General features: G+C 46.9%; 1 protein-coding gene across 6 annotated transcripts in view; it reads left to right on the top strand.

Moving 5' to 3' along the window:
* The window catches only part of UBR4 (ubiquitin protein ligase E3 component n-recognin 4), a 2,945,062-nt gene that overhangs the window by 1,146,986 nt on the left and 1,772,802 nt on the right, over positions 1-25,274 (top strand). For all 6 annotated transcript variants that reach the window (XM_069611069.1, XM_069611071.1, XM_069611072.1 and 3 more), the window contains exon 38: positions 9,956-10,183. In XM_069611069.1, the coding sequence (XP_069467170.1) occupies positions 9,956-10,183 (228 nt within the window). The remainder of the gene's footprint in view (positions 1-9,955; positions 10,184-25,274) is intronic.

Genomic DNA, 25,274 nt, shown 5'->3' on the forward strand with positions numbered 1-25,274 from the left:
TTTCTTCAGCAACCACTTCAGGGGTTCCCGAATCAGTGAGCTTGCTTCAAGGTTTTGTCCGGTCGAGGAAGGTCCAGGGGCCGCTATTGCAAAGGTCACCATTGGCATCTGGTTTGGGTCCCTTTAGTTGGAGATTCCGGGCTCTGACGGGTTGGTACTTAAGACTGGACATCTGAACACCCTTGGCACGATAGGATGAAGACCTCCACTGAGTAGGGGACCTAAAGACGTGAAGAAGGTGATTTGCAGGGATGATCACCAGAATCAGGTAGTGACAGTCACTCTGTGGTGAGAACAAAGGAATAGGCCCTGCACGGCTTTTCTTCAGTCAAGAAGGCAGCAACTGCAGAGGAAGGCATTTTGTCTCCAAGTTAAAGTTCTACAGAGCTTCAAGGCTGAACTCTCTCTCCAGGAAGAAAAGGTTTTCCTAATGCAAGTCGCCAATTTCCTATTGGGTGCTTTAAACTGCTCCTGTTTCATACCGGACTAGAACTCTCCAGGGTCTCGCTCTAGTTCTATACTTTGTCTTGGTGGGGCATCTGCCCATTTGGGTTTTCTTGGCTCCCAGTACCCTTATGGCTATCCCAGCCTTGAGTGATAGTCTCTTGGTTTCTCAGGCCTTTCCGAAGCCTTCTAGCCTTCTTGTAGGCTTGTTTCAGCTCGACTTAGATAGGGCATCTGTCTGCTCAGGTTTATCAAGCTCCTGAAACCCTTGTGCTTTCCCAGCTTCGATTATCACTGTTTGTGCCTCTGAACAGCGTTACCTCGTCATGAGCGTACACTTCCCATTTGCTGTTCGACTGGGCAGCTTGTGCACTTTGTGTGTGGAGCTTGGGGATCTGGGCCCTCCTCTGCAAACTGGTATCTGTGTTGGTTGCCGGGCCCCAGGCTCACCAGGGCTTCTGTGTGGTCATGCCACTAGGCAAGGCGGTTGCTTTTTAGTCTCCTTCGCAGCATTGGCTTCTCGGTCAGTCATAACACTAGCCTTTTGGCTAGCGGTTCGCTCGCTCTCCACGCCACCGCTGGCTCTGCCCATCCAGGACATCTTCTCGACGGAGGCTCGCATCTGCGTAGGAGTCTCCCTTCTCCATGAAAAGTTCCTTGTGGTTTTATGTATGTCATCGCAAACAAAAGGGGTGTGTCGCTCTTCTTTGACTGTGGCGCTCAGGTGAGATCCAGCATTACCTGAGGCCAAACAGATTGGCTTTGATTCACCGAATAGTGAAATTTCTTCAGAGTTGAGTCTTTACTATTCCCATGTAGGTGGATAAGGTGTTGTGGACTGGGAGTTCCCTACCAGAATGGGATTCCTTGTCCCCAAGAGGGGAGTCACTCACAGTGAGGTCCCACTTGTCAAGACCCCTAGGGAGTGTCTTGCTGAGTTGCTGAGAGGACTTGCCTTCCTAGCCTCAAAGGAGGTGGCTGCCCTCTGAGGATGACGGGACGAATAGTCCACATTCGTTACAATCCCCAGAGCCATTTTGGGAGAATTGCAGGACAAGACAAGTTTAATGTTCCATAGGGATCAATGGGATTGCAGTCTATGTGCCATAATCTTTAATGGCAGTGAGTCTGTTTGGCCCCAAAGGTGTGGGTTCTGTGGCAAACACCCCCCAGGGTAGATCCAAAGCAGGCCCAAAGATTCAGAGGTTGATGGATGAACTACAAGCCCCAGAGGAAGATGCAGCAGAGCAGGATTACCCTCAATAGAAATCTGAGTAATCCTCCAAAGAATCTCAATCCTCTTAGCTGAGGGAGAGTTTCACGAAAAAAAGAGGTAGGTACTCACATTGACAGTTTCAGCAAAAACTGCTTCAGTACAACAAAACAACCCGGTAAGGACTTTGGCTTCTTAGCAGGTATGATTTACAGTATCTGGTGCCCAGGGTGTTGCACCCTGAACCAGCAAAGACCCAGAAAGGCAACCAATTATTTCCATGACATGGGCCTTCAAGCCTGAAGCAAAGAAATCAGTGAGGGAGACCCCAACATGGCAGGGAACCCATGAAGAAGGCTTCTGGGGGCTCTGTGCACAAAAGAGGAAGGCAGCTGAGCTGTAAATAATTCCAGGATGGGGATAACTGATGTTGCTCCATCATCAGATGTCTCAAGCAGATCATTAGGTAGGCTGTTGGTCCACTCTCCTGGGCAGTGGACGGCAACACACAGCCAACCGGCTCAAGTAAGGTCTTGAGAAATGGCAAAATCAGCAGCAAAAACTCCTTTAGCAGGTCAGCAGACCTGCATCTTCGATGTAGCAAAACATAGTTGTGTGAGAAGCGCAAATCAGACAGGGCCTTACGTCCACTGCAAAAAGGGGCTTACCAAAGGCCAGTCCACCAATCACTAGAGGGTGTTTTGGGGCAAAAGGTCAGATGACCAACCATACTTGTTGTTCAGTAGGACTCTCACTCAGCCTAGACACCCTCACAGGAATTGAGAGGGAGAGGTCTGGGACTTATACAGGTCCAAATCAGTTTAAAAAGAGTATGGAGTATGCAAATAATGATTCACAAAGAGCCTTCTTGGTCAGAAAGGTAATTTTTAGGCAGCTTTGTGGTTGCCATGAGCAAAAGGGGTCCTAAAAGACAAAATGGCAGAGAGAAGGCTTTAAAAAAACATGGTTGCTTCAATGGATATAAAGGTACATTGGACTACCTATCACCCCTGGTGAAGCCAAAACCTAAGTCTAGCTGCTACTGACCTACTCTGTAAAACCTATGTAGGGTGATAGGTTCAACCTAGGTCCAAAAAGGAGTGCCTGAGAAGCATCACTGGGATTGGGACCCTTAGAGGCGACCCAATTCCAAATACCTTTTAAATAAGGTAAAAAGCATTACAATGGCTGGGGGTTTGTGAGAAGTGTCTTTAGGCACTAAAAAGTAATCTGTGATCCAAAACAATAAAGGGGGAAAAATATGAGGGGTCCTAAAAAAAAAAAAGCGGCCCTTGAATCCCCAAAAATAGGAAATCTGTTCTTTAGGTTGGGGCACTGTTTCGCAGTAGGATAGATTGTTTCACTTCTGATGTTTGTTAATCTGCTTAGAATCACATGCTGTGCATAGGTCCGACATCCAGTGGTCACTGCGGAGTATTGCATTTTGTTTTTCGTAGTCGAAAAGGGGACGTCGACAAGGCGTGTCTGTAACACTATCCCTATAGTGACGTGTGTTGTACCCACAATCCCTCACGCGTCGAGGTCCCTCAGATTGTTTTTTTCCGCCCAGATACTGGTCGCCTTTACGCGGAGCTCCTCGAGAGACATTGCAGATTTCATCTCCTCGACCTTTGGTCGTTTTCCTATATTAATATAGAACATATCGATCCTCCCCTCGACGCTGTTGTGAAGCTTCTCCGCCGAGCAAGATGTTCGACGGAGGGGACGAGCAGAGGAGATCCTTCGGCGTTGCCGAACACGTGGCCTGCCTTCGCAGGCCAAATACAGTAGGGAGAGTGGGGGTCGTGGGACATCTCTAATTCTTTTCTGAGAATGCCTTTCCTTTTCCCCTTCCTTTCCCTTGGGGTGGTTATCACGTTTTATTGCCTCAGCTATGGAGAGGACACCCTTTAGGTTTTGCCCGCTTTGCAAGGGCAAGTTTACTTGGAAGGACAAGCATTCACGGTGTAACCGCTGCTTGCCCCTCGATCACAAGGAGGAAGGTTGCACGGCTTGTCGGCTTCTTAAGCCGAAGACTCTAAAAGACCGTAGGGTCAAAAGGTGGGCGGCCTACGCTATGTCGAAGGCCGACGCTCCACCCACCGTCGCTACCTCCGACAGTGACGAGGAACGTGATACCACGACCTCCGCTATGGAAGTCGTAAACCCCCCTAGAGAGCGCACACGCGCTTCGTCTGTCCCCGTCCCCGACGGGCTCGGCTCACGCCCTGCTTATGGGGATGAACACCCCGGCGACACTGACGCACACAAGACCACACATAAGCACACAACCCATGGCTCTTCTTTGCCGAAGGCAAAGAGAGCATCAGCGCCCAAGGAGACGCAGGTTTCACCGGCGGCCTCCTCGTACCGTTCGGGTTCGAAGCCCCTCTCGCAGCCGCGACCAGCGACTGGGCTTTCAGCAAATAAGGGCGCCGCCCCCAAATCATCGGCCGGAGCGCATCAGCAGAAAGCTCATGCCGCCGTAGAGCGTTCGACACCCATAACGTCGAAACCACAGTTCCCCGCTGACAAACGAGTCGCTGAGAGCTTGGCGAGGATCGTGGTAGCCGACGCCCAAAAGCGTACGCCGAAAGACACGTCGAGCGCTATGCAAAGGTCGAAAGACACACCTGAAGGCTTTTCGGAAGGCGACGGGACACTTTCCTCGACGTTATGGGAGAGGTCGAGCCGTGTTCAGCTACAAGACACCATTTTTCCCCCGCTAGACCGCTCAGGGGTACCCCATGAAACCATGGAAAGGCTCCATCTCTGCATGGAAAGGATGGAGAGGTTTATGAATGCCCAAAACCCTCCCACTCCAAAGAGAATAAGAGAAGGGCCTCAGGAGGACCCCAGGGCCAAAATTCCAAGATTAGTCAATCCCCACCAGGACACAGCCTCAGACTTCCACAGTGTGAATGACCTCACTGGGGAAGAACATTATTTTGAGGAAGAGGATGATTTTATGGACGAGGAAGACGGACGGAACCAGGAGGAAGGTCTGGAGGACAGCCCAGACTCGGTAGGAGAAGGCTTCGGAGAAAATCCAGAAGAAGGACCTTCTCACCCCTGGCAATCACCATCAGTATATTCCGACACTGATGTCCTGAATCTAAATCCTCCTGACATTTCACCGGTTAGAAACACGTCTCCCATTGACGATCAACCCACATTTAATGCCCTGTTGCGCAGAGCAGCAGCACACTTCGAACTAGACACTGGGGAGCTCTCTCCTGAATTAGACTTTGTAGAAAGGGTAATTAAGGAGAAACCCCCGGTCAGTCAGACAATTCCCCTCCTCGCTTCGGTGAGGAGAAGAATCATCCCTTCGCTGTCCACACCCGCACTAATCAGAGGGGTCAATCCTAGAATTGAAAAACTTTTCACTCCTTCACCCTCAGACCCGCTGTACATCAGGGGACATTCCATTCCGGATTCCCTGGTAGTTACCAACACGAGAAAGAGGGCAGGGGTACCACTTTCCACCAGTGAGGCACCACCTGACAAGGAGGGCAAGCGGTTATATGCCCTTGCAAAAAGAATTACATCCTCGGCCGCCTTTTCGGCAACAATTGCCAACAACAATTCTTTGCTCGCTAGATATGCGGATGCGCAGTGAGCCAAACTGCGCAAAGACGCCGAAGAAGCGCCGGAACCATTACGTACACGCCTGCTTTCAACTATTGGCGAAGGAACCCAGGTCAACCAGAGTATTGTGAAGAGCTCTCTGGATGCGGCAGAAACTGCGGGACGTTCCCTAGTTCAGGGAATAGTCCTAAAATGACACGTATGGCTGCGCAACTCAGGGTTCAAACCGGAGACACAGGCGTCTTTAATAAATGAACCTGTTGAAGACTCCAACCTCTTCGGGAAGGCGGTGGATGAGGCTCTGGAGATGGCTAAAAAAGAGTTTGATACAATCAAAACTCTTGACCAAATCTCTAAGCCCGCTACCAGGCGCGGATATGGCAATAAACGCTTTTTTCGTGGCCAACGCCAACAACAAAACCAGCAGCAACAGTACCCTGCCACCAATTTCCAGACCAGTAGTGGCCAGTACAGTCAAAGAGGACAGCGTCGGGGCAAAGGAAGAAGGCGAGGGTCCACCCCCAGAGGTTCCCAAGCCCCTAACAACACCAAGTGACGCGAAGATTCGCGTCCCCTCCCATGCAACACCGGTCGGGGGCCGGATAACATCCTTTCTTCCATCATGGGAGGGTATAACGTCAGACCGCTGGGTACTTTCCACCGTAGCCCACGGATACTGCATCGAATTCAACAGTTCCCCAACATACAAACCCCGAGGGGACGACGCATGTCACCGGAACATCTTGCCATCCTTCTACAAGAAGTACAGCAACTGCTGGAAAAGGGAGCCATAGAGGTCGTGCCTCTATCTCAGGTAACGGAAGGTATTTATTCAGTGTACTTCCTTGTACCCAAAAAGATTCTAACCATGCGCCCTGTATTAGATCTGCGCCCAGCGAACAAGTTTATCAAACCCCAAAAGTTTCGTATGGTGACCCTACAGGAAGTGATCCCACTGCTATCACAGGGAGATTACATGACAACATTGGACATGAAAGATGCATACTTTCATATTTTAATGTTGCCAGCGCACAGAAAATACCTCCGGTTCATGATAGAGGGCAAACACTACCAGTTCAGAGTGCTACTCTTCGGCATAGCATCAGCACCAAGGGTATTCACGAAGGTACTGGCAGTGGCAGCGGCCCACCTGCGCAGGTTGTCCATCCCAGTTTACCCTTACCTCGACGACTGGCTCATAACAGGGGATTCTTACGAAACATGCTTCTCCAATACCCAAAAGACTGTAGACCTTCTGTTCCAGTTGGGCTTCTCCATCAACGAAAAGAAGTCCAGCCTAGACCCCAGCCAAATCAAACAATTCCTAGGGGCTCTAATTCAAACAAAGGACGGCCTCGTCTTCCCCTCCAAAGAGAGGGTTCAAAACATGTTTCAGATCCCTCAATATGTGTCCGGTCGAGAGGTGACGGTACGCAAAGCAATGCGCTTGCTAGGCATGATGGCGTCGTGTATTTATTTGGTACCTCACGCGCGCCTGCGCATGCGCCCTATGCAAGAGTGGCTCAACAGCCAGTGGTGTTAGGCCAGCGGACTATCGGACGATCTAGTAGTGGTCTCGCAGGCCTTAGTTCTCTCGCTACGGTGGTGGACAAAAGAAAACCTAGAAAAAGGGAAACCCTTTGCCACACCCGCGGCGGAAGCCACTCTAACCACAGACGCATCCCTCACAGGATGGGGGGCTCACCTATCCCATCAGACTGCTCACGGAGAGTGGACTCCGAGCGTAGCATCCAAACACATCAATCTTCTGGAGCTACTAGCGGTGTTCAAGGCGCTAAAAGCCTTCCAGGAACACCTACAAGGCAGGACAGTGATGGTCCTTACAGACAGCACCACAGCCATGTATTACATCAACAAGCAGGGGGGAACCCACTCTCCAGGTCTGTCCAAACTGGCCCAAAACATATGGAAGTGGGCTCTCAAACAGAATATGTTGTTCCTGTCGCAACATGTACCAGGGGAACTCAATCTGCTGGCAGACAAACTCAGCAGAGATTTCCCCCTGCCCGAAGAGTACGAATGGCGACTGCACGAAGACCTAGTCTTCGACGTCTTCACACAATGGGGATTCCCAGAAATAGACCTGTTCGCAACCCTGGAGAACTCACAATGCCAAAGCTACGCCTCCAGGTACCCCCAAAACCAATCCAAGGGGAACGGTCTGTCGATTCGATGGTCAGGGAAATTTGTTTACGCTTTTTCCCCGACTCCCCTTCTCAACAAGGTGGTGCACAAGATGCACCAGGAACAAGTAACCATGATACTGGTGGCCCCAATGTGGGCCCGACAGCCATGGTTCGCTCACTTGATGGAGATGTCTCTATCTCCCCCAGTGAAACTCCCCTGCCCGTACAACATGCTGTCACAAGACAGGGGCAGGACGCTGCATCCATGCCCCAGAACATGAACTTAGCAGCCTGGCTCCTGAGGTCGTAGAATTTGGACACCTACAGCTCCCGCAGAGATGCATGGACATCCTCAGGGAAGCCAGAAAACCTAACACTCGCCACTGCTATTCTAGCAAATGGAAGAGATTTGTCATCTGGTGCAGAGGAAAGAGCATCAACCCAATTGACTGCTCTCCCACACACATTGTTCTATACCTGACCCATTTATTGGATTCAGGTCTAGTGTTCAATTCCATTAAAGTCCACCTAGCGGCACTTTCTGCATACACCACTTCCCAACTCAGTGTCGTGGTGGAAGATCCCTGTTATAAAGGCCTTCATGGAGGGAGTAAAGAGAATACACCCCCCGATAGCTAACCCAGCTCCCGGATGGGACCTTAACGTGGTACTTACAAAACTCATGGGATCACCTTTTGAACCCATGCACAAAGCAACTCTTAAAGACCTCACTCTCAAGACTGCTTTTCTAATAGCTATCACCTCCATCAGGAGAGTAAGTGAACTACAGGCTCTTTCTGTTCTAGACCCCTTCGTTACAGTTCACAAAGATAAAGTGGTTCTACGCACTCACCCAAGGTTTGCTCCAAAATTCATCTCAAAATTCCATGTAAACCAGTCTATAGAACTACCAGCGTTCTTTCAAAATCCTTCCAACTTGGGAGAAAGGACTCTGCACACACTAGATGTGCGCAGAGCGGTCATGTTCTACATGGAAAGAACCAGACCACTGAGGAAGACTAATCAGTTCTTCGTCTTGGTGGCAGCAGGAAGAGAAGGGGATGCAGTTTCAAAGTCCACTATTTCTAGATGGATTGTCCAATGCATCACTCTCTGCTATACTCTTGCTAAGAGAGAACTGCCCTTTAGGCCAAGAGCACATTCTACTCGAGGCACGGGGGCGTCCATAGCATTCATTGCAAATGTTCCCCTTGAGTCCATCTGCAAAGCGGCTACCTGGAGTTCTGTGCACACGTTTACAAAACACTACTGTCTAGATGCACACTCTAGATCTGACTCCCAGGTGGGACAGGCAGTATAAAGACATCTTTTCTCTACTGTTCCTTCTCATAACCCACCGCCAACTCCGGGTACTGCTCGCTAGTCTATGCACAGCATGTGATTCTAAGCAGATTAACAAACATCAGAAGACAATGCATTACTTACCGTAAAAGCATTTCTGATGGTTGTATCTGCTTAGATTCACATGCGTCCACCCTTCCTCCCCGCTCGGATGGAAGGAACATAGACATCTTTCTATATTTCTCTCTTTTCTGTACTCACTCACGTCTAGAAGGCTCCCTCAGGGCAGAAAAATACAAACAAAGGGACCTCGACGCGTGAGGGATTGTGGGTACAACACACGTCACTATAGGGATAGTGTTACAGACACGCCTTGTCGACGTCCCCTTTTCGACTACGAAAAACAAAATGCAATACTCCGCAGTGACCACTGGATGTCGGACGTATGCACAGCATGTGAATCTAAGCAGATACAACCATCAGAAATGCTTTTACGGTAAGTAATGCATTGTCATCCCTCTCTAGAGTGCTATGAAACATCTCCCGAACACTTCCATTTTCTGATCTTGACGCGCACACCGCCTGGGAATTCCAGGCGTAGGAGAGCCATGAATATATGGAGCCACATCTGTATCAAATGCATTCTCTCATATGAATATGGTCTGGCATCTGCCTTTGAAATGGATTTTAAAAAAGGAAGGTCGGTAGTTTCTTTTCCAAGGGTACAGATGTGCAACTTAGACTTGATTTAATGGCAGCCTCTAACCAGTGTATTTCTCACATCTAGCAATGCAAGGTTACTTGCAGTGTGAACAACTAGGTTCACTATTTCTGAAGCACTTAAGGTAAGTAGCACCTCATGTATTTGTGGCCTATATGAGCATTGCGATTAGCGCTTGTATGGGCAACCTCTGTAAACTAGCATGGCAAAGACTCAACATTGCAGGGACACTGATTTAAGATGCAGCTTGGAATTTTCAGTCTCGCACCTTGTGGGTGCTTGTGGTAGTGCTGCTCTCTTCTTTTCTCAGCTGGTTTGACCTGGGATTTTTGTTTTTGTCATAGGTGTGATTTTCTTATTTAATTGTCTTCCTGGCATGTCCAAATAATATCTGTAGTCTCTTTGCTGTGTTCTCTGTAGCCAGAAGATCTGCTTGTTTGGTTTTGTAGATAGATGGGATTATAGGCAATTTTTTCAGTATTATTGGAAGAATCTGGTGTTCTTTACCATGTCATAACATTTTCTTCTTGTCTGCAGGCTCTTGTGAAGAGAACCCCAAGTAGTGGCTTAAGTTCCACCATGAAGGAATCTGCCTTTCAAAGCGAATCCAGAGCCCCAGAAAGTGCACTTCGCCATTCTAGTGCCTCCCCCGCTGACAAAAATAAGGTTACTATTTGTGATGGAAAGACATCTGATGATGAGAAACCCAAGAAAAGCAGCTTGTGCAGAACCATAGAGGGTTGCAGAGAGGAGCTGCTGAGCCAGGTAAGCAGTAACAAGGGATGAGCTGATCTATTGAGGGTTGTTCTGAAAAGCTGATTAGCTTGGTATGGACATAGAGGTGCAAGTGCAGGCCCTTCAAGTGCTGTAGAGAGGAGTTGGTGTGCCAGGTACTGAGGTTTTATTGCATGTTTCCTGACCAGTTACATCACTTCTCTGTGATGACTGGTAATATTCCTGGGTTGCTAGAGTGCCTTGTATTATATAACAGTTGTTCAGCTCCGCACCATAAAAAGCATTGATTAAAATGCATAAGCCGTACACATCTTGGGAGAAATATATGAACAGACAGTGACCTGTAGTTGTTGCATATAATATACATTAATTCATAAATGTTGCCTTAGCAGTCTACAATATTTTGTGTGGACTGTATAAACCGTTTATATAATGCAAGACACTCTGACAACCCAGGTATAGTAACATAGTAATTGCTTAGTTCAACTTCTTTAAGAATGTCAGACCTGTGTTTGGAGAAATGGTTACTTCCATTTAAATCCTGTCAAGTAGTGAGCGGCCCAAAAATACATCACACATTATTTGGGGGTGGCACTTTAAGGGTATAGCAACCAACTATTTCTTACAGATTCCTTCTGATGATTACTAATCTGAGGCCTCATCAAGGTTACAAGTGTTGATGTGCTCCTGAGATACTCTTAGCCCGTTAGGGTCATGGTTACATTGTACCTGGTTTTGTCTTCCTTGATTTTTCTTGCATGACTGGCTGTTGTGGGATGCAGGCAGTATATCCAGCAGTGGCTCTGCATAGCAACCTGTTACAATGATGTATTGTAAAGTGCAGTCTGACTTTTTTTGCCTCATATCTTGGAATGTGAAATGCCATATTTTTTATGTGTTATAATTGTTTCTCATCCCTTGTCCGCTCCCTGTTGCCCTGTGAGCGTTTTGAAAAATGCTGTTTCAAAACGCCCACAGGGCAACAGGGAGCGGACAAGGGATGAGAAACAATTATAACACATAAAAAATATTAAATACAGGGGGGTGGGGAGGGAGGACGAACCATACTATGCCTTGTGTGTTTTCAGAACATACAAGTGCAAGATAGGAGGGGGAATGGGATAGGTGCTGGGGTGCTCTTGGGTGAGCAACAGGTGAAGTGCAATGCAATGCAATGTAAGGTAAGTGCAAGCCTCCAAGGGTGGAGGGTGAGCGAGGCAAGTGCTCAGGATAGACAGAAGTTGGGGTGTTTCGGTGTGGGAGGTCAGGGCCCCGAGGATGCATAAGGGCCTTGAACACCAAACAAGCAACTGTGAGATTAGCAGAGGAGAGCGAGAGAGAGAGCGAGAGAGAGAGCGAGAGAGAGAGAGAGCGAGAGAGAGAGCGAGAGAGAGAGCGAGAGAGAGAGCGAGAGAGAGAGCGAGAGCGAGAGCGAGAGCGAGAGAGAGAGCGAGAGAGAGAGCGAGAGAAAGAGAGAGAGAGAGAGGGAGGTAAAGAGGAAGGTCTTGAGTGAATATGAATGATGCATATATTTCTGAGGCTTGTGGCTCTGCTTAGAATCACGTGCTTTGCGTAGGCCGAAATCTAGTGGAAGTTGCAGAGTATTGCACATGAAGTTTTTGAAGTTCGAAAAGGGATGTCGACAGGGCGTGACTGTAATACTATCACCTATGATCCCTCATGCGTCGAGGTCCCTCAGATTATTTTTTTCCGCCGTTGTGGCAAGTTGTTCTTTAGTGGAGCCCATAGCTGTGTGCTACTTGAGTTAGATTTCTTCTGAAAACTTCTCTCGTCGTTTGACACAATAATTCAACGGCTGATAATTGGAGCTTCTAGAGGCAGATCCCTGCTCCCGAACCGGGCGTCTACTCCGACAACAGGCTTCGGCCTACACCTGGATTTGGCCTAATGAGTAGGTGGAGGGGGGGGGGCTGATCCTTTCCTTTTCAGAGAATGCATACCCCCATTTCCTGCCCCTACTATTCTCGTCTTGCTGACTGTCGGCCTTCCATTATGGATTACACTCCCTTTAAGTTTTGCCCTAGGTGCAACAGGAAATTCCCATGGGTAGACAAACATCTGGTTTGTAACCACTGCCTTCCGCGTGACCATCTCAAATCCTGTTGTGCTACGTGCAATCTTGTTATGCCTAAGACCCCAAAGGAGCACTGCACCAAAAGGAAAAGATAGGCGGCACACGCCATGTCGGCATAGTCTGAGTCCACTGCCAGGATCTTCGAGTCAGACTACAAAGGCTGAGGCAACCGAGACTCCGATTCGGAGCACGAAGACACTACCGCAGAACTTTCCAGTTAGAACACGCCTTGGCCTCTGGCTATGCCGGTATACCCGCATACACCTCTTCCCACAAGCACACACCCCCCTAGCCGTCCCTCAACAAATCTGTTGACGGAGGGCGGCGCACTGTTGATTGACGCCTCTTGGCCCACTGACATCACGTGGACTGTACCTGCTGTGGTTTAGCCTATGTGTCTACCACATGACGTTCATACACACACTCCGCGAAAGGTGCACATAAACACTGATCAGTGGCCGAGGTGGAGATGCCGAAACGGTAGTTGAAAAAGCATAAGTCACACTCACACGCAAAAAAACACCACAAGGAGCTCCAGGCCCACGATAAACAGGCTTCTTCTGAAGAGTTTGAGGAAGTATTCTCGCCCCTAGCTTCTGCCCTTTACAAGAAGCACCCTAGGGAGAGCCACAAGGAGCCTCCTGTGCCAAAGGTCACTCCCATTCTGTCTGCTACACACTGGACCCAGTCTCAATTTGAGGACACCATGGGGAAAATCTCGTTCTTCATAGATTTCATGAGCAAGTTGCCCACTCCTGATAATTGGAGCTTCTAGAGGCAGATCCCTGCTCCCGAACCGGGCGTCTGCTCCGACAACAGGCTTCGGCCTACACCTGGATTTGGCCTAATGAGTAGGTGGAGGGGGGGGGCTGATCCTTTCCTTTTCAGAGAATGCATACCCCCATTTCCTGCCCCCACTATTCTCGTCTTGCTGACTGTCGGCCTTCCATTATGGATTACACTCCCTTTAAGTTTTGCCCTAAGTGCGCCCCTAGCACTCCTACAAAGCCTATTGAGCAGCCTCCTGTACCTCCTACAGTACCAGTGGCACCTTCTCTTCCTGCCCCTTGCTTGCCATCCGGGACATTCAATCCACGCAAGAGTAGCAATACATCTGGATAGATGATCAAGTAGACCCCGGTCAGGATACTTACCTGCAGGACCAGGACAATGCAGATCTCATTTTCATCTGCCCTGTGGACGCTGTGGTAGAGGAAGTTGGTCACTCCTCTTGCATTGAGGACCAGCCTCTCTATAATGAGCTATTAAAACAGGCTTCTGGACACTTTGGCGTGAACACGGACAAATCCAGCTGCACAGGGACTGACCTAGTGCAAAATATTTGTGCACTTTACTTGTGCCTGGGCCTGAGCCCTCTCTAGGTGGTGTTTGCCTTTCCCCTTGCCACCAAGCTTCTTTACCCCACTCCCTTGGTGGGCTTTTAATACCGCGTCCTAGGCATCTTATGTGTGTTTGCAGACTAAATACAATTACTCTTACTTTGTGGGTGCGCATTACTACCAACTAAGTGCCCTTTTGAAAGTATTCTAAAGTATACCTATGTGTGTTGGTTTATTGTGTTAAGTATTTAACAGTGAATCTTGTGTAAATAAAATCTATATTTTAATATAAATGTATGTGTAAGTGTTTCTTATGTGCATTACTAACTAGGTTCAGTGTACATACCTACAGTTCTCATCTTCCACTTTAGATAAGCCTGCTCTGCCACTAGTTAATGTAGGATGTTTTTTGTGAGTCATATTTGCGTATTGACTATATTCATGTATATGTATATTTTTGTAATATGTTTGTTCTTTGTGAGTCATATTTGATATTTTGTTTATATGCATATATTTCTTTTGGTTTTCTTCCTTTTGATAAATCTGTTCTAAATAGGCTGTTGTGTGTTAGATGTGTTGCCTGATTTGTATACCTTATCATGAAATGCATCTTAAGAATCTCACTGTTGTTGGTAAGGCAGGAATATTTTTTGTTGTTAAGTACTCAGTTTCCTGTCCATAGGGTACTACAGATGTGGTATTGGCTGTCAATGATTTAACATCCTGTGTGACTTTGGTGCAGATTGTTCCTATTGGAGTGCTGAGATAACCCCATAAGAGGCAATGATCTGTAGGGAACTATTCTGGATGTTGCCATTGGAGCCAACAATCCAAAGGGAAATAAACAGCGCTCACTGAATCCTTGTGGGATGCAGAGAAAATGTCCAAGGGCAGCCAAGTACCCCAGAGTCACTTCAAGTAGTGTTCCAGTTTTAGTTCAAAAGATATAATGGGAAAAGTTCAAACCCATCAACACTGAAGGGGGTTAGGACAGTTCTACCTCACAGGTGCATATGCTGCAGTGATCAACCCCAGGAAAGGCCACAAGAAAGGAGGACGCCCCAATGCAAGTTCATGGGACATTTTGGTTAGGACTCGACTCCTAGGAATCACTATCACAAACCAGGGTAACCCCAGTGGTGAGTTTTGTTTATAACTCTTCTAAGGACTTCAAGTTATGTTTTTACGTCCGTGGATTCTGCAGAAACCGCGCCAGTGACCCGAAACAACCTTTCAAGTAAACTGTTCTTCTCCACAGGTGTGGTTTTCAGGATCCAGTTCCCAGGGCTTGGCAACCTGAACCGATGATAATCCCAGCGACACAGGAGCTGAACTAGGCATTAACCTTCAATCCAGGTGTGAAAGATCCCATGAGAAGGATCCAGGAAGAAGTGGGAACCTAAATAGGCTCCTAGTAGCAAGGCAAACAAAAGGCAGCAGCATTGCAGCAAGCAGCGGTCCCATGACAGATAAAATGGCTGTTGGCACCCATGAATGCTGCAAACTAAAGATCCGGTGCAATGATGAACTTGCAAAACGCAACAGACTTTTTCAGCGACCCATGGCCGAGCGTAAGATCCTGGTGGTTAACAGCAGAATGCAGGTGTTAAATGGCTCAGAAATGTTGCCAAAGTGAAGGAATCAACCCAACACATGTTGGAATGCACTTGGAGGCTCCATGAAAGTTGAACTGGACTTCTGTCAAAAAACCTAAACCGGGAAAAGGCCAAGCCACTGCACTTAGCTAGTATTGCCAAGTGAGGGCTTTAAAAATTGCCAGAATTGCAGTAATTTGCAGGAAAACCCATTTAGCAGGTTGGCAGACTTGCCACTTCCATGAACACAGCAGTTAGGCATGGCTAAAACCTAAATACCACTGCGAAATGGGGCTCATCAAAGGCCAGCCAGCCTGTCACAACAGAGGGTTGGCGTTAAAGGGTCTGGTGATCAGCCATTGTGGTTGTTAACTGGAACCTCCCCTTATTTTTATTTTTTTATTTTTTATTAGCATTTAGCTTCAACAGAAGCTTTTTAACCATTTACAACACAATACATCCATGTCAACAAGGAAAAAATCAACCAGAAATCCCATAAAATAAAAGTTAATTCAGCAATCCAACATTCCAGTTCACTCCTTTCCCTCAAGCTTAATAAAAAATAATTGAAACCGACTCCAATAAAGCAAAAGTCTCAGATAACCTCGATCCCTGCAGCAAGAATAACCAAATGTCTTTCTTAGTTAGATTATTTGCAAAAATCCTACATAGGAGATTGTGTTCTGTGTCCATCACACCCTGGCAGCTCATAACAAGATGACGGAGTGATTCCATTTTGTAACCACAGAGCCTGCATGTTAGTCTCTAATGCTTTTTGGCTTCCTTACTTCAAGGAATTCTTTGGTTGGGAAAATGTTGAACCGCAATCTTAGAAATTGCTGTTGCAATGCTGCCAAGGGGAACCTACTCATATAAAGTGGAAGTGATCCACGCTTATTAAGTGCTGCGCAATGCTTCCCATAAAGTTTAGACGACTGAGCTGCCTCAGAAGATTCAATCCAGTCGTGCTCAAACAGACACTTTTTCACAAAGTCTGGATTTTCAATGAGTAGTTTTTCAGTAGTGTCAATGAAGGTCAACAATCCCAAACATTTAGTATTCCTTTAATAAATACTCTTTCTGGTTCAATCGCTTGTCCAAGCAGCGTAAAGCCACTCTCTAATGGAGGCAGTAAACACTTCCGATAAAAAGACAATTTCTTTCAAGTCACATGTAATGAGAGAGGTCAATCCTTGCTCTCTCTTTATCACTGCCATCGGGGTGCAGATCTCCAAAAAAGTCCCTCTAAAATTTGCCATATCTTCCAACTCAGCTGTAGGGCGCATTCGGCCCTGTAGGTCAAGATGGAAACAACCTTCATACCGTAGAAGCTCCCCAGAGGAGCCAATGAGAATCCACAGTATCTTGATTTGAATACTATGGCCTGAGCTGTAAGCATATTCAATTTGCGTCTCAACCCAGCTTCCCTCAGGATCTCGCTGTTGCTTACATTGATTGGTATTCCTAAATAGAGCATTTCAGTTGTCTCATGAATTTGGTCTCCATTTATGTACCAACACTTGAATTTAGAGGTCTGGCGACCCAAGCTCCCAAATGTAAACACCACTGATTTAGCAGCATTTATTCTCAAGTCATTAGAGGATAGAAAACATGCCAAAGCCTCCAATTGGCGCTGAAGTCCAATTGGAGTTTCATCCAATAAAATAACATCGACATACAATATTCGATTAACTGGAGTACCAGAAATGGACGATGGAAAACACCTAATGTCCCTGAATGCATCACCCATGTCAGAAATATAAAGTTTGAAAATAGCTGGTGCTAAGCGACACCCTTGCTTGAGGCCCACTCCTGTTTTGATGTGGCTTGGCATGTCCTCCCCTTTGATTTAGCTTCATCTTAATGCTAGTATTGGAGTGTAAAGCCTCGATCGCCTCACATAAGTTAGCCAGACACCCCCAATACCTTAACTTCTGCCAAAGCTTCTATCTATTGACAGAATCAAAGGCCCGGGACAGGTCCACTGATGCCAAATGTGTTCTTGCTGTTCTTTTTTTGCTGATCTTAATTTCAAATAGTTAATTAGGAATAGGTTCAGTGATGTCCCAATCCCTTTTTCAAAACCTGCTTGCTGCCTATCTCGATGTCTAGAGGTCCGACTCCAGTCTACGAGATGGTCCAAGATCAGGGCTGCGAAAAGCTTCCCAATGGCATCCAGAAAGGGAGATAGGTCTGTGGCAACAAACTACAGACCGATCTCCCTTCTTGAAAATTGGAACAATAATGAACTTTGTCCATGTGGCCGGAATAGAGCGCCTTGCTTTTACCAGTAGGAATAGGCGATATTAAAAAGTTGCCCATTCCTCAGGATTTTTCTTTAACATCAGGTTCGTTAAGCCGTCTAGGCCTGCAGCGATAGAGTTACTGGAAGTTTGAATTGGGGCGAGAATATCCTCCCTCTCGATCCCAAATGCCAAGCTCAAACAGGGAGTCTTTGTGATCACTGGTTCATATACGTTAGGCCTTGAAAAGAGCAAAAAAAAAATGGTACATCCAATCCATCGCTGATCTTGAATTTGTGATAACTCTGCTGGGGACCATCCAGCATACTAAAGATTTGCCAGATTTCCCTCGAGTTTTTAGACGCAACCAGTTGCAGCATATGTTCTGATTTTGATTGCATTAGAAGTTGCCTATGTTGCTTCAACCAATGAATGTGTGCTGTCTTGATTTTCTCGACAGCTGCATAAAATAACAAATGGGGGCTTTTTTTGTATGCTCTTAATACTCACCTTAACTCCTTTTCGTGTATCAACTTCTTGGTCGACGTATTTATGGCAAAATCTTTTAGATCTACCTGGACCTGGTTTCTCATTATAGATGGCCAGAGACTTTATGTAGTCTGTCTTCCGGCCTTCCATCATCAATGAAGTCTCTTGATAGTTTGATTACATGACCACAAGATAATTCTCAATCCGTTCCTTCAGGGTGTACTTCCAGAATAACTTCTATAGCGAAAATTGGCTTTACGCCAAATGAAAGGCAGAGCTTTAACATGTTGTGGTCACTTTGTGGGGTTTCAATAACCGACATATACAACACTAGAGTGGACATTTTCAGATGCGAGAAAGTAATGCAGTATATTGGATTCTTTCCCTTTCCTCCAAGTTCTATTTGGCGGTATGTCCCCTTGTATTATTCCATTTAATATTGAGATGTTCTTCAATTGAAGCTCTTTACTAAATGACAACCCTCATATTTGAGGTTCTTGCAAGTTACTCATGTATTGCCATATAAGGCTACTGGAGTTGTTAAAGCAATGGATATTTAAATCGCCACATAAGATCACATTCAGGTTGGGAATAGCAATCATTGCAGCGTCAACCTCTTCCAACAGCTGATCCAAAAAGCTATTGGTTGCTGGATACTTAAGTTTCCATTAAAGATTACATAATAAAATGTTCTTCGCTGCATCATCCTCACCAAACTGATATTCTAACAAAAGAACCTGAATTAGGGTAGAGATGTTCTTTGACCATAATACTTTTAGACCACAACTCTCCTTGATAACAGTCCATAGACCTGCCATTGGTCTGCCCCTTGGGCCTTTAGTTGCTGGATTAAGACGACAAAGCCTTCAAGTGTAGGTTGAACACACAGCCACGTCTCCTGGAAGCAAATTACATAAAAATCAGCAAAGCGGATGCTCCCTTCTCCCAGCAAGTGTTTAAAGCCTCGCGTGTTGCAGCAACCAAGGAGAACATGGGGCGTAATGATGCTACTGACCGGACTCTGGCATTATGATTTCCGAGCCAATGTACTGGCCAGCCAGTCCCAATTATCCCCCGTCTTTGTTAGCCAAGGGCCCCTGGGTGTTATAAGATGTACTCTTGAATGATTTGGCATTATTGATCGTTATTCTAATTTTTCATGAATTTTACTCGTCCCTTCATCCATGGTATCGTCGTTTTTTCTGAGGCCAAAAGCCCTCATTATTGCCACCATTCCCACTCCTTACGTGTGGGGGCAATTGCGAGCCAGTCATGCGATTATTGCAAGTGGGATTGCAACTTTTCTACAAGCAAGTCCAAGGTTGAGATTGTCTTTAGAGAAAACCCCATAGTTTTCAAATTGGCCACATTTTGTAACAATAGATTTTTAACTTCCACGTTTACAAGATGCAATATCGCAGTGTCGTAATATAAGTCATCGGGAAACTCCACCAATAAGAGGTCCTTTGTGCAAAGCCCAGAAAGTATGTCAATACTGTGGAAGAGCTTCAGGATATTTGCTCTATTAAGAATGAGATTATCTCGAATACATAGAATTCTTCTTAGTTCCATGCATATCGAGGCTGTTGCAGTCTCATTCGAGGGTCTTTTTGCATACTTTGGTTTATCCACTTTGTGGCCCTCCAATTTAGTTCCTCATTCGGGCATTTCGGGTGCTTATCTATTACCCTGGTGTTCTGTTGAAGCGTCGAGAATGTTCTCCCAACCTGAGGAAGAGTGTCCTCTCCAAAGGATCTATTCATGTGAAGTCTGGATACTGCTCTGGTTTTAAATCGAAAATTGGCAACCTTAGGCGAGGACAATTTTTGTTAAGCCTCACATTCCAAATCACTTGATGTATCATCATCAAGTCCATCAAAGTTGATAGCCTGCAGTAAGATGGTAGGAGATGAAACCCGACCATCATTGGCTTTCAGAGCCGTTACGCGATCTTCCAAAGAGGCATTAGTCTCTAGAATTTCATCCCAGTCAGCAGAATGCACAGAGAGATTCATCAAATCATCCATGACCAATGAGCTAGAGTCACTTTTGGGCTTGTTTTTTTAATTCAAGACAACCAAGACCTTTTTGGATTCATGTAGGACTTCCTCAGAGTCCACACTCGAAAAAGAATCTTCGTTTGATTCCATGTGCCGGGATATTTGTTCCCTGTCTTGGCCAGTGGCCTGTTTCTGGGCGAGATCCTTGAAGTTCCTTATTGTTGTAGAATAACATTGACGTTTACCTCTATCAGGTTTCGTATCAAAATTCACGTGTTTTGTTTGTTAAACTTTTGGCACTTATGCCCAGAACAAGTCTTCTCAAGGGTTTTGTTTCTCGCATCACAACCGTTTAGAAAGAACTCATAAGGTTTCAAAGATTTCAAGGAGGAGATTATGGGTCGACCAATAATACCAGTAGTTACACCAGCCACAGGATACTCCTGACGATCCCAGACTTATCTTGTTCCAGTAATTTCCTTCCTTCATCATGAGACCCTCCATTTTGCCTCCCAGTAGGAACCTGCTTTCAGAACCGGGAGCCTGGTTATCTTCCACCCCAACAATCAATGTGATTGTTGGAGCCAATGGAGGGGTTATGGAACCCAAAGTTATGTCATTCCCCCACAGATTGACATGATTTTCACACATTTCTGTGTCGAGATGGGGAAATTTGTAGTAATACTTGACATGGATAGTCTCCTTTATTCCTTGTCTTTTATAAGGGGTTCCAGAATAGATTTTAGGAAGTTTGCGATGTGATCCTCTTGCTTATTATTGTCTGTGAGGGCTGTAATAAACCCTTCAACAAAGATAATTTTCGAATGTAGAATTGCAATCAGGGTAGATGGATCATTTAGCTGATCCGCAATGCTCTCATACGGTTTCATGAAAGGACTCCTGGTGATGGAAAATGCTGCAATCATGCTAGGATCCAGAGAATTGGTTGAAGATGACTTTGCCTCCACCTGGGCAGCTACCATGTCAAGCAATAGGTTTTCATCAGATATTACCGCAGTATTCCTCAGATCTGCAACCATCGATGTGGATAATCTGCAACGTTTCCTAGGGCAATTTGGAGGATACTCCATGTTTAGGTTGCTCGATGGTACACCCCCAGAAGTTTCGTCTTGCCAGAAGTCCTCCATTAGTGTGAATGTCGTTAAACTCAAAGGAAGCCGAGCAGCGCCAAGCAATACCAGGTACCGGCGCACGCAGGCACGCAGGGGGGGGCGATGTGAGTGTGGTAAGGCAGCTAAGAGGAGAGAGGTGGGAGGCTGCTAAAGGGCTTAAGGTATTATAGCAGGGATTAGAGCAGCCAGGGGTGAAGGAACCGAAGAGGGGGGGTGGAGGATCGTCCTTACCACGGGCTAATCAACTAATCGGCCCTACGATGTGGCCACAACGGTCAGCTCCAGGTCAACATTCTGCGACTCTCGACTCTCGCAGCTCCTCCGATCCTGTAGCTCCCAAGTTCGATCCTCTCTCACAAGCGGCAGCGGTAGCACAGAGGGCTAGAGTAAAAGACCTCCTCTCTCCGCGTCCAAATCAGAGGACAGGCTGAATCGAGCCGCACCTCTCGCAACCGGAACACAAAAAGGCCACTTCCGAATCGGTCACCTTCCACTTTGCCAAAACCGACCAGCACTGAGTGTGCAACCTTTGTCTAGCATGGGAGCAGGACGAGGCCCATTCTCGAGCTTGTAAATTCTTCAAGCCGCAAAAACGAAAGGACCGAAAGACCAAGCGTTGGGCCCACCAGGCCATGCAGGCCGAGGCCGATGTGGAGGGTGCATCCAGCGATGGCCGCATCGCTGTCTTTTCGGATGACAAAGCCGATGGGGAACAGAACGATTCCCACATGCTATCCCCAGAGCCCAATAGGCGGGCCATCAGCGCTGTTACGGGGACGACACCCGGCGGCAGTAGCACACAGAGTGCAACTCACACCAAGCACATACCCTGCGACTGAAAGTCAACACCTTCATCCATACAGCGTCAAGGGGTAGGTCCACAAGCTCCCTGTCCTCTGGGCACTCAATATCTCGATCGACACAGCACAGGCCCCCAAAGTCGCCCGAAAAATGCGATGCAGACCCTATGCCTAATATAACGGCCGAAAGACGAGCGTCAGAGGATGCAGCTTCGGGCCACCCTTCTGCCGAGATTCGACATACTCCGTCGAAATCGACTGAAGGCACCAGTTCCTCGAAAATAGAACAAGTGGTCCAAAAACATGTCCCAGAGACGCTACTCAAAGGGAGAACGTCGAAAAAACATTCCTCTAAAGGCCATCAATCCTCTAAAATTCACCATTCCCATAAGGAGAAGGCTAGTACAGCTCACAAGGAAAAGGGTATTGAATCACATGGGGAAGGTCCCTTGGCAGGTGCTATGAGACACAAGCAACCTACTCAAATACCACAGACTCCCATCTCTGTACCTACTCCACCTACTATACCAAGCTCCTCCCAATGGTACTTGAGGACATTGACAGGGTAATGCTTAGAATGGTTTTCATGGCAGATTTCTTTGAAAAGAATCTACCGGCAGTACACAACCTACAGAAAATACCAGCCACTAATGCTGCATCCACCTCTCAACCCCCAGTAAAGAGGCAACACCCAGACACCCTCTTATTTAGTCCTCAGCCAGACCTGGTGCAATATGTTCTATATGATCCCAATTCAGGCACTTAACAGCAGGATACCCAAGGGGGGGAGATCAATATTACGGTGAGGAAGATTACGTTGTTTACGTCAGTCTCTTCCGATCATCTTCATGCACCAGTGGCAGATTCCCCTGTGGACAATCAACCCCAGTTTAATGATATGCTCTTAAACGCAGCAGAGCATTTTCGTATCCAAACCCAGGAGACGCAACTGGATAAAGATTTTGTAGAAGACATATTAGGGGATATAAAAGCTGCCACCCACTTTATACCCCTTTTCCAAGCTATACAAAGAAGAATACAGCCATCACTAGAAACGCCAAGCCAAACGCAGGCTGTAAACCCACGTATTGAAAAGATGTTCCGCCCTGCTCGTACAGATCCACTTTACATAAGGGGTCAACTTAAACCAGACTCGTTGGTGACCACTACACGAAAGATGGCCGGAACACTGTTAGCGTCATCCGAAGCACCCCTAGATAAAGAAAGCAAAAAGCTTTACACTCTTGGGAGAAAAGTGGGCACTTCTGTGGCCTATCAAACAAGGATTGCAAACAATACCACTTTATTGGCAAGCTACAACTGCCACAAGTGGGAAGAAATTGCAACCTTAATGGCTTCAGCTCCTGAACCCCTGAAATATCAGCTGTCCCTCGCAGTAGCTGATGACAAGGCAGTTTCCAGCTGCATTTTAAAGAACTTAGATGCTGCAACAGCGCAGATAGGATAATTGCAGAAGGGACAACCATTAACCTCCATGCATGGCTTCCCCAATCTGGTTTTAAACTTGAGACGCAGGCAACACTCCTCAACATGCCAATAGAACCCAATGTCCTGTTTGGGAAAGCGTTGAGGACGCATTAAAATCAGCCAAAGAAGAGTTTAAAAGTCCAAAAAGGTGGAAGCAATTTTCGTTGTTTTCGTGGATGCGTTTCGCAAAGGTGGTCCGGTTATGACCAAAAGCAGGGATCATCCTGGGGAAACGATCGGGGACAAGCCTTGTAAGGCTTCCAAAGAGACCAGCATAGATCCCGTGGCCGGGGAAGGTCTTCCACTTCCAGAGGTGGAGCGGCGACTCCTAAACAAAGACCACCCGCTTCAGGTCCCCTCCCATGCCTCTCCGGTAGGAGGGCGTATAGCACACTTCACCCACGCATGGAAGGGAGTCACCTCGGACAAGTGGGTGTTGTCTACCGTAGCTGGCAGTTATTGCGTGCATTTAATTCAGCGACCTTCAAACCACCACAGCGCCAGAAATCGACCATGAAGGAAGAAAAACGCATCCTTTTAGGGGAGGTTGCAATGCTGATGCTCAAGGACGCCATCAAAAACGTTCCAGCGAACCATGTAAACCAGGGTATCTATTCAACATACTTCCTTGTGCCAAAGAAAGATGTAACAATGCGCCCAGTATTAGACCTATGCCCTGCAAACACAAGCCACAAAAATCCCCCATGACAAGGCTTCAAGAAGTAATCCCACTGCTAAAGCGTGGGGGCTACATGGCAACATTGGATATGAAAGATCCCTTTTTTCATATTTCAGTGTTCCAGTGCACAGAAGATTCTTGCTTTTCAAGATAGCAAACCAGCACTACCAATTCAGAATAGCATCCGCTCCAAGGGTATTCACCAAGGTACTGGCTGTGGTGGCAGCGCACCTGCGCAGGGAGGCAATCCCAGTGCACCCCTACCTGGACTCATGGCTGATTACAGGGGAGTCTCCCCAAATTTGCAGGCAAAACACTGAAAGAACTATAAACCTTCTCTTCCAATTGGACTTCTCAATAAACGAGATAAAATCAAGCCTTGTACCAAACACAACCATACAGTTCCCAGGAGCCATGTTCGTGCCAGGAGGATCCAGGGCCCGAACCCCTGCTCAGACAGCAGGTAAGCATGCATAAACATGTGTTTACTCCCTCTGTCCACATGGGCCATCCCCACCCCTCTGGTCCCCCCGTGATGTTCCCTGGCCCTCCCCTACCCCCCTTCTATCACACGTGTTGCCTGTTTTGCTCGATTCTTCTGGACCTAGTATGTTAGCAGCCTCGTCTATCTCCTCCCCCCTCACCTTAATTGTTTTTTTTCCTCCCCCTTCCGCTTCCCCCTCCAGCACTCTCTGAAATGTTGTCAGGCCTAGTACGATAGTCGCTTGTTTTGTTCCTCCCCACCCTTTCTGCACCCCTCTCCCTCACCTTTTGTTTTCTCCGGCTCTACCAGAAATGTCAGGCCTAGTACGGTAGTCACCCGTCTGTTTCCATTTCCTTCCCACTCTTGTCCTCCCTTCCTTATCTAGGTCTTAGCTCTTGTATTACCTGAAATGTCGTCAGGCCGAGTACGATAGTTAATTTCACATCCTTACTGTTCATGACCTGTAAGAATGTAATTATATTTTCCCTTGTTCCCTCCCTTGCCTTGAAGCGATTTGAAACACATTGCGTATAGGTGCTATATAAATAAACTATCATATCATAAACACGGAAGAAGGGTTAATCTTTCCATCAAAGGAAAGCGTCCAAAACATGTTACTGCAGATACCTCGTATCAAGCCTGTCACCAGATAAGCGTGCACAAAGCAATGCGTTTGCTCAGCATGATGACATCTTGCATTTACCTGGTCCCACACGCACGTTTGCTCATGCGCCCCATGCAGAAGTGGTTGACGAAACAGTGGTCTCAGGCAAGC

The sequence above is a fragment of the Ambystoma mexicanum genome, chromosome 8, assembly GCF_040938575.1.
Source record: "Ambystoma mexicanum isolate Mex_15411 chromosome 8, UKY_AmexF1_1, whole genome shotgun sequence".
In the NCBI taxonomy this organism is placed as follows: Eukaryota; Metazoa; Chordata; class Amphibia; order Caudata; family Ambystomatidae; genus Ambystoma; species Ambystoma mexicanum.